At 42.9% G+C, this 13089-nt stretch overlaps 1 protein-coding gene across 1 annotated transcript; it reads right to left on the bottom strand.

Moving 5' to 3' along the window:
- Positions 1 to 4901: 4901 nt before the first annotated feature.
- Positions 4902 to 5372, bottom strand: LOC141630293 (secreted RxLR effector protein 78-like). The gene has a single exon (XM_074443134.1). The coding sequence runs from the start codon at positions 5370 to 5372 to the stop codon at positions 4902 to 4904; it is 471 nt and encodes a 156-aa protein (XP_074299235.1).
- Between the last annotated feature and the right edge of the window lie 7717 nt (positions 5373 to 13089).

Below are 13089 nucleotides of genomic sequence, written 5' to 3'. Positions count from 1 at the left end.
CCTGTGGCGATTTTAGTACTACCCCCAGGCCTGTGCCCCTCATGTTGGCTGCACCGTCGACAAATAGGGTCCATTCTAGGTCTGCCTGGTCGCTGGTCAGTTTATTTACTTCTTTTATTAGGTCGGGTTCTAGGGTCGGACTAAAATCAGCCACAAAGTCTGCTAGTGCTTGTGACTTAATTGCTGTTCTTGGTTCAAATGTTATGTTGTATGTGCTTAGTTTGTCGACCATTTACACATTCGTCCAGGATAATTCTGGCTTCCTAAGTACAGATTTGATAGGAAGATTGGTTCTGACTATTATAGGGTGGCTTTCAAAGTATGGTCTTAATTTTGTGCAACTCATAATTAAAGCTAAAACATATTTTTCAAGCAGGCCATACCTGATCTCTGCATCCAGTAGACTTTTACTTACATAATAGACGGGGTGCTGTTGTCCGTCTGCTTCTTTGACCAGGATCGGCTGATGACAAAGAAGTTTACGTGGACGACAGGTATCTTGTCGGGGCTCATCTTTGATTGGTTTTGCCAGCAGGGGAGGAGAGGATAGATATATCTTTAGGTCTTCAAAGGCGGTCGATGATCGGGGTCCATTGAAAGTCCTTGTTTTTCCTTAGCAGGTTATAGAATGATTTGCACCTCTCGATGATCTTGAAATGAACATTCGGGGCCGCTATTCTTCCGTCGGCTTTTGTATGTCTTTCTTGTCTTTGGTGGTTCTAGCTCCAGAATAGCTTTGATCTGTTCAGGGCTGGCTTCTATTCCTCTTTTTGTCACCATGTAGCCCAGGAATTTGCCTGCTGAGACTCCGAAGTGGCATTTTTGTGGGTTGAGCTTCATATTGAATTTCTCCAGTATTTGAAAGGCTACTTCCAGGTCTTTGACGTGGTCTTCTGCCTTTTTTGACTTGACTACCATGTCATCTATATAGACTTCCATGGTGTCTCCTATCTGGTCTTTGAACATCATGTTGACTAGCCTTTGGTAGGTTTCACCTGCATTTTTTAATCCAAAGGGCATGGCAGTATAACAATATATACCTCTTTCAGTGATGAAAGCTGTGCTTTCCTGGTCTGCTTTGGATGCATTTTTATCGATTGAATCACTGGAGGCATCCATGAATGTTAACATTTCGTGGCCTGCAGTGGCATCTACCATTGCATCGATGTGTGGCAGGGGAAATGGATCTTTTGGGCAGGCTTTGTTTAAGTCGGTGTAGTCTACACAGACTCTCCATTTGCCATTTTTCTTTTGGACGACTACTACGTTTGCAAGCCAGTCAGGGTACATTACTTCCCTGATCATTCCCATGTCCAGTAGCTTGTCAACTTCTTGGTTGATGATTTCATGCCTCTCTGCAGCGAATTTTCTTCTCTTTTGCTGTACAGGCTTAAAGGATTTGTCAATATTTAACTTATGAGTAATAACATTAGCATCTATACCAGTCATATCAAAATGTGACCAAGCAAAACAAGACATTTTAGTTTTGAGAAAGCTAACCACATTTGGTCTGATTGAGTCGGGTGCATCTGACCCTACAAGTACTTTCCTGTCAGGGAATTCTGGGTCTAATATGACTTCTCCTGTTTCCATCTGTGATTGTGCTACATATTCTTCCCTGACAGGTGACTTTAATTGCTATGCAAGGGACTTACCTGACTTTGAAGGTTTCAAAGCCTGAGTGTAACATTCCTGAGCCGTCCTCTGTTCTTCTCTGATGGTGGTTATCCCCCATTCTGTTGGAATTTTCACACATTGATGGTATGTTGATGGGATTGCTTTGACATTGTGGATCCATGGTCTGCCCAGGATTACATTATACGAGGATAGGCAATCCATTACTCCAAATCTTTCATATGAAGCCACGCCTTCCACATAGGTTGGCAGGCTGATTTCTCCCAGGGTGTTCTTCGTTTCTCCACTGAATCCAACCAGGACGCTGGATTTCTTGATGATCTTTCCTTCGTCTATCTTCATAGCTTTAAGGACGTCAAGCATCACCAGGTTGATTGAACTGCCTCCGTCTATCAGGATTCTTGATACCTTTGCTGTGCCAATTTGCATGGTGATTACCGGCCGTCATGGTGTAGATCTCGATATTCCCTGCAGTCCGAGTCATCAAAGGTAATAGCGGGCAATGACTTGGGCACGAAAGGAGGTTGAAGTCCGGATTCCCTGGATATTCTTTTGGCAGCTGAGCTGGTCGGACCACGTGATTTTCGATCCTCCACTTATGAATTTGACTTCATAGATGGGGGGAGGAGGAGGAGGGTCTCTGTTGTTTCCTGGATCTCTCTTGTTTTGTCCTTCATCTTTGTTCTTTGGCTGTTGGATTAAATCCTTCAAGAAACCTTTCTTGAGGAGATATGCCACCTGTTTCCTGAGCTGGATGCATTCTTCTGTGGTGTGTCCGATGTCCTGATGGAAGTCACACCATCTCGTTGGGTCTTTCCTGGGATTGTCTGATTTCTTGGGCCATCTGACTGTATCTCCCAGGCTTTCCAGGCGTTTAATTAATCCTGCAGTATTAATAGAGAAGTTATATTCAGGAATAGTTGGTAAGCTAGAAAGGTTACCTTTGTGTTCTTGTGCCAAGTTGACTTCGGATCTTTCGGGCCTGGAATAGGGTCTTGATCCTGGGGTTGCCTCCTTTTCGGTAGGAGCTTTTCTGTTAGTGTGTCCATAGACTTGCTTTCCGCCGGATGAGTTCGTTCTGAAGTTGAGATCTTCTTCTAATCTGACATGCTCTAAGGCGATGGGTGAGCAAGTGGCAAAGGTTGGGCATGCTTTCTTGGTCGGTCCGCATAGATGTCTTTGTCCAAGCGGGACTCCTTGCCTGAAGGCTTCCACCATTGTTTCTTCATCACACCGGGAATGGCCACCTTTTCTTTGACAAATCGGCGAGAAATTCTTTGAGAGATTCTTCGGGAAGTTGTTTTACCCTGAGCAGTTCTTGGGTCTCTTGGCCATATCTCTGCTTTGCTCTTGAATTGTTGATTGCGAGGCATTGATTAATTCTGCAAAATTCTTGATACCTCCATTTGGGAGATTGATGAACCACCGTAATGTCTTTGCTCCGGTCGGGGTTGTACCAAAGCCCTTGCACATGCGGACTTGCACGAGTTCTTTGGGTATTGAGGCGACCAACATTTTTCTGTTTGAATATGGCAACATGATTTTGTGAATCGAGGTTCCATCATAAGTTCTCATGGATGAAACAAGAAATTTCTTGGGAGATCAATCTTTGCAATTTCATCCGCAAAGGGTGAATCGCAAAGTTTGTCAACTTCTACTTCAGCCACAGTGGTCAGTACTCAGGGTATATTTTCTATTTTGTTGTGGAGTTTTGGATTTCCGAGGCATAGCCATCATTATTCTTTCCTTGATTTTGTTTGTCTCATCATTGGGAATGGTTGGGGTACCGGATAATGTATCCTTCTCCGGGGTTCCAAAATTAGAAAAGTCAATGTTTTTGATAATGGATGAGAATGGGGTTCCTGGTTCGAATCTGGTCTTGGAGCCCGAAGCTTGATTTTCTAATTTTTTCCTCGGGCTAGACTCGAATTCCTTGACCTATTGATTTCTCGCTTCTGGGCTGCCTTCTCTTGGATTGTTTCCAATTCTTTGATCTTGGCCAGGGCAGCCGCTAATTGTTGTTCTGCGGTGAGTTCCACCATTTTTGTGTGTGAATATTAAATAAAAAATGATAAAGGGAATTTTATTGGTTGAAGAACTAGATGCCCCACGGTGGGCGCCAATTGTTTTAGCAGGATTTTCCTGAACGGATCCGGCCTGATTAGAGAGTAATTTGGGTATCTAGTTCTATAAGTTTGATATGTTGTATATGAATAATGAGAAAAGACTAGGAGAAAAGAATAGTGTTTATATTATTTTGATAAGCTGAATACAAATTTTGTTTAAGTAAGTGAATGCTCGTAGAATGACGAAAAGATAAGTAATAGAATAGTTTCACACTAATGAATAATCAATGAATTTGCCAATGCTAGAATTACAATATTTATAATCATAAAAACGAACGTTGTCTTTTGGTCTTCAACGCCCTTCCCTTTTGTCGGAGTCATTCACGGATTAATAGGGCATATTCCCTATTAATCTGGTTGACTCGTTCCTATTTGATTGATCCTTAACTTTCTCTTCCTTTGCACGTCCAGGTTCATGGGCAATATGGTTTTATAATTAGACTTGGTCTTCCTTGAGGATAGGACACGAATATATATCTTTATATAACCGTTTTGCTTCTTCTTCAGCTTTATTTAGCCTGCTTTAATACTCTGCCAGGCTATTCTGTACTTACCATCAGGCTTCTCTTCCAGGATAAGGCGGCTGATTGCAATGCAATGACTAGAATTGTCCGGTCTTCGTCTTCTTCAGTCAGCCTTGTAAGGTCAGGCCAGGTTATGGTCAGGCCAGGCTAATCTGGGCCTAACAATAATATATATAATAATATATAATAATATGTGAAAGTAGAGTGTGGGGTGGATAGGATATGTGCTGTCGATATACGATTGGTCCGTGTTAAGATAAGATTCTCAAATAAAATGTGACGGTCTAATGTTAGGCGGAAATTAAGACGGAAATTATTATTACTACATTCATTATTATTATCCGACCAAAAATACGTATACATATATTATTATACAAATCATGCCTTAAAGATATAATTTAATCGTACGTATTTTTATATAAACGAGCTTTTATATAATACGTTTATAAAAATCGTGTTTGACATAAAATTAATTAAATTGAATAATTCAAAAATATGAAATAAAGTAATCGAACAGTTTAATAAATTTAAAATGTCAAAATGGAAAATTCGCGGGTGTTACACCTTTGCTAAAGGAGACCGTAGTTTTATCAAGATTTACCAACTGACCTGAGGCCTACTCATACCGCCTGAGGATACTTGAGACTACGTCTGCTTCCTCCCCTGTGGCTTTCACGAAGAAAAGGCTATCATCGGCGAATAACAAGTGAGAAATAGGTGGTGCACCCGTGGAAATGCGCACCCCGTGTAGAGCACCTACCTCCGTCGCACGTCGTAATTGATGGGAAAGAATTTCAGCACACAATATAAACAGATACGGAGATAAGGGGTCGCCTTGTCGTAACTCTCTCGATGGCCTAAACTCTCCCGATGGGTGCCCATTAATCAGAACTGCAAAGGACACCGTCGTCACACACGCCATCACTCTATTAATCCACCCACTGTCAAGACCGAAAGCAACAAGCACACGCTGCAAAAAACTCCATTCAACGCGGTCATACGCCTTTGCCATATCAAGCTTTATAGCCATGGATCCCTCTGTTCCTTTCGAGTTCTTCATATAGTGAAAGATCTCAAAAGCAATCATGATATTGTCAGTAATAGCCCTACCCGGAGTGAAAGCACTTTGATTGGCTGAGACGATGTCACCCAAAAATTGCTTCAGTCTATTTGCCAACACTTTTGAGATTAATTTATAGACCACGTTGCAAAGGCTAATTGTAATACCCGCCCTTTTAGGGATCCTTTGATCAGCGTTGACTGTCCTTGGGGAGCGGGAGTAACCTTAGGGAAGTGTGCCAAGACCATCTTGGGGTGCGTTTTAGGAGTGATACTCGATAGAGTAGAGGCTACTCGATCGAGTAGCTAGGGTACTCGATCGAGTAGGGGGCCACTCGATCGAGTAGGTTGGGTACTCGATCGAGTGCCTGGTTTTCAGCGAGGGTTTTATATCGCGTTTTGTTAAATCCGCAAATCACTTCCGCCACTTTCCTCCTATCCTTCAGTCGCCTCTTTCCCTTCCCTTCACCTCAAAACCTCCATGGAAGCCTTTGTGAAGATCCTTGTGCCTTAGAAGAGCGTCTCTTGAGTCGGGTAGCGGTCTTTTGCCTTGTCTCTCCCTATAGGTATGTCACAATCATCGTCCGTGTCCTTGTCTCTATAGTTAGGGTTTGATTGTTAGTAATAGATATTTGCATGATGGTAATAGGCGTTGCTTGGTTCTTTGGATGTGTTGTCGTCGGCATGGATTGGTTGCGGTCGCTTAAAGGTAGGTTTGCCTACTCGGTTTACGTAGATAGTCTAGTGTGTGTCGGTCGTTATGTTAGTATTGCGATTGTTTGTGAGTAATTGATTGTCTTTGTGTTTGTGATTGTGATTCTTGGTGATGGTTCTCGAGATGCGTTCTCGGTGAGTGGGGTCACTTGCGGGAGTGACTTCACGCCCTAGTTTCGCCCTTCGTGGAACCCGCCACGGAAGGGGATGTGCACATTAATGGGACAGGGTCATCGCTCGTATGATGAGCGGGGCTTAGGTGGGAACGGCTGCGGTCCCCCACTGGCAGGGCTAGTCTAGTGGACAGTCAGTGACAGACTTGATTGGGCTGTGGTGACTGTGGTTGGAGTTGGTAATGGCGGTTGTATTGTTGATTGTAGTTGTCGTTGTCTTGTCTTATCTCAGTACTGACCTTGTTTGGTTGTTTGTTTGTTATGTGTCTGTCGTGATCCCTTATGGTGAGCAGTCGGTCTTAGCAGGTGTTGATGTCGTGGATAGCTGGAGTCCGGGCAGGGATGAGTCTTCACGAGATATGATGGTCATAGCGAGTAGTCTTTGAGTTGTACCTTATATTGTATTTTGGTTTGAATCACTTGTAATATAATTTAATAGTTCTTTTATTGACGTTTGTAATCGCTTTCCTCAACCGAGATGGTAACGCCCTTATATGCTAAGGAAGGCCTAGTTAAGGCTCCTCGAATATGGGGGTGTTACAAAAAGTGGTATCGAGCGGCGATTTTGGAACCTGTAACAAATGAATTTAATGAACGTAGCGAGTCTAATAAAATGAACCTGGTGTATGTGTAATGGGAGCCCCGGCTGATGCTAGATCTTGGGTGAGTAGGCGCCCTCATTTCAAAATCTTGGCCCCATGACACTTAAGCCAGTCACATGAGATGGGAATGTGAGTCCGTGTGTCTATGTGTGCTATGTAGGTTAATTGTACCGGAGCTACCTCCGGTTAAGTTTTGTTAGAATTAATTGAGGTGTGATAGTAATGTTTGGGCCGAGTGTGGTAATCATTGACGAGATTATTGAAGCTCGTTGGATGATTAGCGTGCTTATAGGATAGCTAGGAGTTATGTGACGAGATTATACGTCATGGTGATGCGTGAAAGTGTGAATTTGAATGTGTAATATGAATAGCGAACATGTAGGTGGTTGTCATAAAATTTATGATGACGGAAGTTGTAAGTGAGCTTGTAGATCCTACTGAGATGACTATAATGATAATTATAGTATGGAGGAGTAATAATTCGAATCACGGTATATGGTAATGTGGATATGCTTTATTAGCTAGTTGAAATTTTTCCGCTGCGAAATATTTGAATTATGCAAAATAGATTGCTTAGAATAACATGTAAGACATAATTGATTAGGTGATTTGCAAAGTATATAATTATGTGATAAGTAAATATGGGGAAATTAATGTGAACTATACGTTTCAATTTGATGTAAACACGAGTTCAGTAATAGCATGTAAAGTAAGTTTAAATGTAATAAGATGACACGGCTAGATTTATACATAACTCGGTGATAGGTAGACCGAGTTGGGTAATTTGTATAACGTAACGCGATATGCCTCTTAGTTGTTAGAGAGTTGTATTTTGTGTGACGATGGTTATAAAACGTGATTGAATGCGATGATTAGTGTCGAATTCCGAACTTAGTTGGAATCGACACGCGGTGTTGTTTTTGGCAGAATCTTCAAAGTTACTTCGTATTTTTGATCGAGTACTTAACTATACTTGACCGAAAAGTGCAGTACTTACTTGACCGAGTAGACCTCACTCGATCTAATTAGGAAGCTATGATGTCGGGATGTGGGAAAATTCCCGCAGATACTCGATGATTTAGCTCCTACTCGATCGAGTAGGGTGGTACTCGATCGAGTACCCCAAGCACTCGATCGAGTAGGTTCTTGTCTGAGTGATTTTCTACGGGTTTTCTTAAAACCCCTAATCCTCCTATACCTTCTTCTTATTCCCCTATGTTTCGACACTCTCACATCTAAACTTCTCTCAAAACCTTAATTCCTCTCAAATCCTCTCTTTCTCTTGGGTTAGTAGTGATTCTTGGGGTTAAATTTTTAGTTTAATTTCGTTCCTCTACTCGTTCCTCAATCGAGGTATGCTATCCTTCCTAGTGTACATGGTTTATTGCTTTGAATGTGTTAAAATAGTAAAACAAACTGAAATTTCGATGATAATGGCCAATTAGGTGCTTTTAATTGTTGAAATATGATTCATATGCCTCCTTTTTCATGGTTGTTGGTGATTATATGCTGTAAATTAGATTAGAAATTGCAATAGTGGAACCCGAAATTTCTAGGGTTTCCAAATTGAAATCGATTTTTGGTTGTTTTATAATGATTAGATAGTAAAATTGAGCCTTAATTACGGTTTATATCATGTTGGAGGATAGATTTTGATGATTTTACCCTTAGAAAGTCGCCTTAAAACTCCGTCTTAAAAGTGCCTTAAATGGAAATTCGTGATTTATAATTGAAAAATTGGTGTTGTAATTAACAGTATAAGCATGAATTGAACTTCAATATGCTAATAGAAACGATGATTGATGAATATATGCCGAAATTCTCACAGCTGTAAAGACCGTCTGAAAATTTTGATTGAGTTGTTTTACATAATAGTGAAGGGTGATATAAATTTGTCATAAATTATTCATTCTCTTGAATTAGTAACATGTAATTAGCAATGTACTAGAACAACCCTTAGAAGCATGATAGGGTATTCAAATTCGCTGAACATATGCGGCCATCGTGATAATTACTTTCACCACTATGCCTTATGAGTAGCAATAATATGAACTTGTATGTTGAAATCGTAGAAACTGCTAATGAACATGTATACTTATTTTCATACTCAAAGTAACAACGTGAAATATGTGCTTCACATGCTGAGAATGGTTGGAAAATTGGTGTGTACCTAGCTGAGCAACTAAGTTTGGTGACATGATTTATGTGCTTCAAATATGGAACTGGTTGATGAATTAGTAAACTTACTAAGTATATAGAACCCAAATTACATGAAGTATATGCTTGCATGTTTATATAAATTGTTTGAACATATGTCTAAAGCAGATGCCGAGACTAAACCTTGGGACCCGTCAGAGTAAACGGGGAAGGGTTGATCCACTTGAGAGGGGGGAGGCTAGTGGACCGGTAGTACCCGCAGTTTCTGAGTACCCTTCTGTTGTTTTTGTTGACTTTAAGCAAAGAGAGCGTTTTGTAGCTTTACAAAAACGCAAGATGAGACCCACAAAGTGTATAGACACCGGTGTGTTAGAAGAGTTGGAAATAGAGACGGATGTCCGTCATATATTCGAGACCTTGGGTTTTACTGGTTTGTATAGGCTGAGGAAGCATACTTACCCTTTTCTTACCTTGGAGTTCCTGAGTTCCTTTAACTATGACCCAGCGGGTCAGACGGTTGAGTTTAGATTGATGAATACCAGTTTTCTGTTGACCATGGATTTGTTTGCCTCTCACCTTGGGTTGGCCAAGCCTCCCAAGGACTCCATCACTGACATTCCAGCTGAGTGCGGCGTCTGCCGCCTAATGCCTTGCTTGACTGGGAAACAAGCTCCCACCTCGAGCAATATGATGATTAACGACGTTCAGCACATCACCTTGAGGATCTTTCTCCGTTCTCTCTCGAACCTCCTCTATGACCGAAAAGATATCAGTAAATTGAATAACCATGAGGTTTTACTTTTGATGTCGTACCTCAATCCGGAGCGGGCCAAGAAAGTGGTCTTCAATGCTCCTTCCATAGTTTGTGCTGCTCTTGCCTTGATGGCTTCTTCTCCTTCTCGATACTTGAGCTGTGGTGCTATTGCCACTCGGTTAGCTGAAAAGCTAACCTCTTTTGAGGCCTCTTCGGCATACGTGCCTCTAGTTACCCCTGTGCCTACCATGGATCGTGAATACTATCTCGACCTGAAATGGTTGAGAACCTTGGCCGACGGTAGCCTAGCATGGAGAGTGTATGGCATGAGTTGGATGAAGATTCCAGCTCCTGAGCACCTCCCAGCCACAGAGCCCTTAGAGCCGGCAGTGGTGACTGTGGATGGGGACGATGAGGAGGAGGAGGAGGAGGAGGATGAGGATACACCCCGCCAGCTGCAGACCTATCTCATTGATGGCACCATCCTCCAGGAGATGCCGGAGCCGACGAAGGGCGAGAATGCGGAAGTCCAGAGGGTGGAGAGACCCAGAGTTGTGAGGGGACCCCGTCGAGTGAGGGAGAAGGCCTCGGAGTCTAGGCCACAGCCAGTAGCACCGCAGCAGCAGCAGTCCTTTCCATGCTACCCTTACCTCGACACCCCGGAGACGCGATCCAGTTACCTAGCGGAGAGAGTGTCATCCACCTTGACACTCCGGAACATGCACGAGATGGCGTACGCTCAGGGGATAGGTACAGAGGGACCGCATCCAGTTTGGTGGAGTGGAGTTGGGAACTACTCGGGGGTTTTCCATGCCTACGGGGTGGATCAGTCGACGTGGGGGACACCTCAGTCCTTCCCTTACGGCGGCTTGACTCCATGGTACGCAGGCCCAGGAGCAGGAGGAGCAGGAGCAGGAGTGGATGCGGGGATTGGGACATCAGGAGCTGGTACTTCGGGTGGTGGAGATGATGAGGTGATGTTGGAGCAGCAGCAGCAGGAGGAGTGATATTCCTCGTTCTTATATTTGTTGATAGTAGTTGATGTTAGATGGTGATATTGTTGTTAGACCTTGGTAGTTGTTTCCTTTTGTTTTGAGACTTAGTTGGATCTGTATGATTGGCCATAAGGCCGAATTTGATATTCTAACTGATTGCAGGATATTGGAAGTCGGGGAGTCGTCCCGACTCGATTTTATATGACAAGTATGCGCATGGGTGTTAACTCGTGACAGGTTTTAGGAAGAATTGGCCTGTAGGTACTCGACAGAGTACCCCGTACTCTATCGAGTAGCTACAGGATGAGGCGAGGGAAAAGTTTCGACTGAGGCCACTCGATCGAGTAGCCTAGACACTCGATCGAGTAGAATGGCACTTGATCGAGTACCGCTACCTACTCGATCGAGTAGCACTGTTACAGGAGGTTTTTGAAAATTAAAAATGTTCAATTGTTTTATAATTACGAGTTTAATGTTTAAAGTAGTTGTGAGTACGTAGTAACACCTTTGAACCGTTAATTTCATATGTTACAAGTCATGATTGAAGTTTTATAAGCGTATTTGTCAAAATTAGTAAGGCGGTAATAATTTCTTGTTACTTTTATTTTGTATACGCCTCTTTACGATCTATTTATCGGAGTTGTAGCTTCTCGTACATTTGTGCATACCATATTAATATATATGTCATCATCAGTGACTAGTTATTCCGGTGGCGTGTGTATGATTTTAATTTAACGAGGGTACAATTAGTGAGTAATGTCCATAATAATGTGGTTTTCTTTCATGTTTTGATGCCCATAATAAGTAATACGTGTTGATATTTGGGTGATGAACTTCGGGGACGAAGTTCCTTTTTAGAGGGGAAGAGTAATGTCGCGAAATAAAAAGGTTGTTTTCGAATAGTGTTTTGCTTGTTTATAATATTGTTGGTGGTTGTTTATAAGGCGGGTGGGTGTCATGTGTTAAAAAAAAAAAAAAAAAAAATTTGTTGTTGAATTGTAACGACTTATTTTCTTTGGTTCTTTAAAGTGAGTGTGGTTGTATCTGAATCATGTTGCCAAGTAACATGGTGGCATTAGTTGTACCACATGAAAGTTGATGTGAGACATGTTCTAGATGGATGGTTGGACAGTAATTAGTGTATGTTGGGAGTTCGTGAGCGGCGATTCGCACGACGCGTCGGATGTTTTAGGTGTATATAAAATAACGGTTGACCGTGATAAAGCTTGCATGATAGTGACAAGAGTCGATAGGTTTATTTGTGGACGGTGATGATGATGACATGGGGGGGGAATGGTGTTTACAAGGGGTGATGACCTAATCGGGAAGATTGGTGAGACTGGGTTGGTTCCATGCCATGAGCGGGAGAGGTGAGTTGAACTTCGGGGACGAAGTTCTTTTTAAGGGGGGAAGACTGTAATACCCGCCCTTTTAGGGATCCTTTGATCAGCGTTGACTGTCCTTGGGGAGCGGGAGTAACCTTAGGGAAGTGTGCCAAGACCATCTTGGGGTGCGTTTTAGGAGTGATACTCGATAGAGTAGAGGCTACTCGATCGAGTAGCTAGGGTACTCGATCGAGTAGGGGCCCACTCGATCGAGTAGGTTGGGTACTCGATCGAGTGCCTGGTTTTCAGCGAGGGTTTTATATCGCGTTTTGTTAAATCCGCAAATCACTTCCGCCACTTTCCTCCTATCCTTCGCCGCCTCTTTCCTTCCCTTCACCTCAAAACCTCCATGGAAGCCTTTGTGAAGATCCTTGTGCCTTAGAAGAGCGTCTCTTGAGTCGGGTAGCGGTCTTTTGCCTTGTCTCTCCCTATAGGTATGTCACAATCATCGTCCGTGTCCTTGTCTCTATAGTTAGGGTTTGATTGTTAGTAATAGATATTTGCATGATGGTAATAGGCGTTGCTTGGTTCTTTGGATGTGTTGTCGTCGGCATGGATTGGTTGCGGTCGCTTAAAGGTAGGTTTGCCTACTCGGTTTCGTAGATAGTCTAGTGTGTCGGTCGTTATGTTAGTATTGCGATTGTTTGTGAGTAATTGATTGTCTTTGTGTTTGTGATTGTGATTACCGGTGATGGTTCTCGAGATGCGTTCTACGGTGAGTGGGGTCACTTGCGGGAGTGACTTCACGCCTAGTTTCGCCCTTCGTGGAACCCGCCACGGAAGGGGATGTGCACATTAATGGGACGGGGTTATCGCTCGTATGATGAGCGGGGCTTAGGTGGGAACGGCTGCGGTCCCCCACGCGTGGTGGCTGGTCTAGTGGACATCGTGTGATGACTTGATTGGCTGTGGTGATTTGTGGTTGGAGTTGGTAATGGCGGTTGTATTGTTGATTGTAGTTGTCG

Source organism: Silene latifolia, chromosome Y (genome assembly GCF_048544455.1).
Source record: "Silene latifolia isolate original U9 population chromosome Y, ASM4854445v1, whole genome shotgun sequence".
NCBI lineage: Eukaryota > Viridiplantae > Streptophyta > Magnoliopsida > Caryophyllales > Caryophyllaceae > Silene > Silene latifolia.
The sequence above is the reverse complement of the archived record's forward strand: the minus strand, read 5'-3'. Positions and strand labels throughout refer to the sequence as shown.

What these genes read in the sequence shown, in the direction of transcription:
- LOC141630293 (XM_074443134.1), bottom strand. Translation starts at nt 5,372, where the DNA reads ATGATTGCTTTTGAGATCTTTCACTATATGAAGAACTCGAAAGGAACA.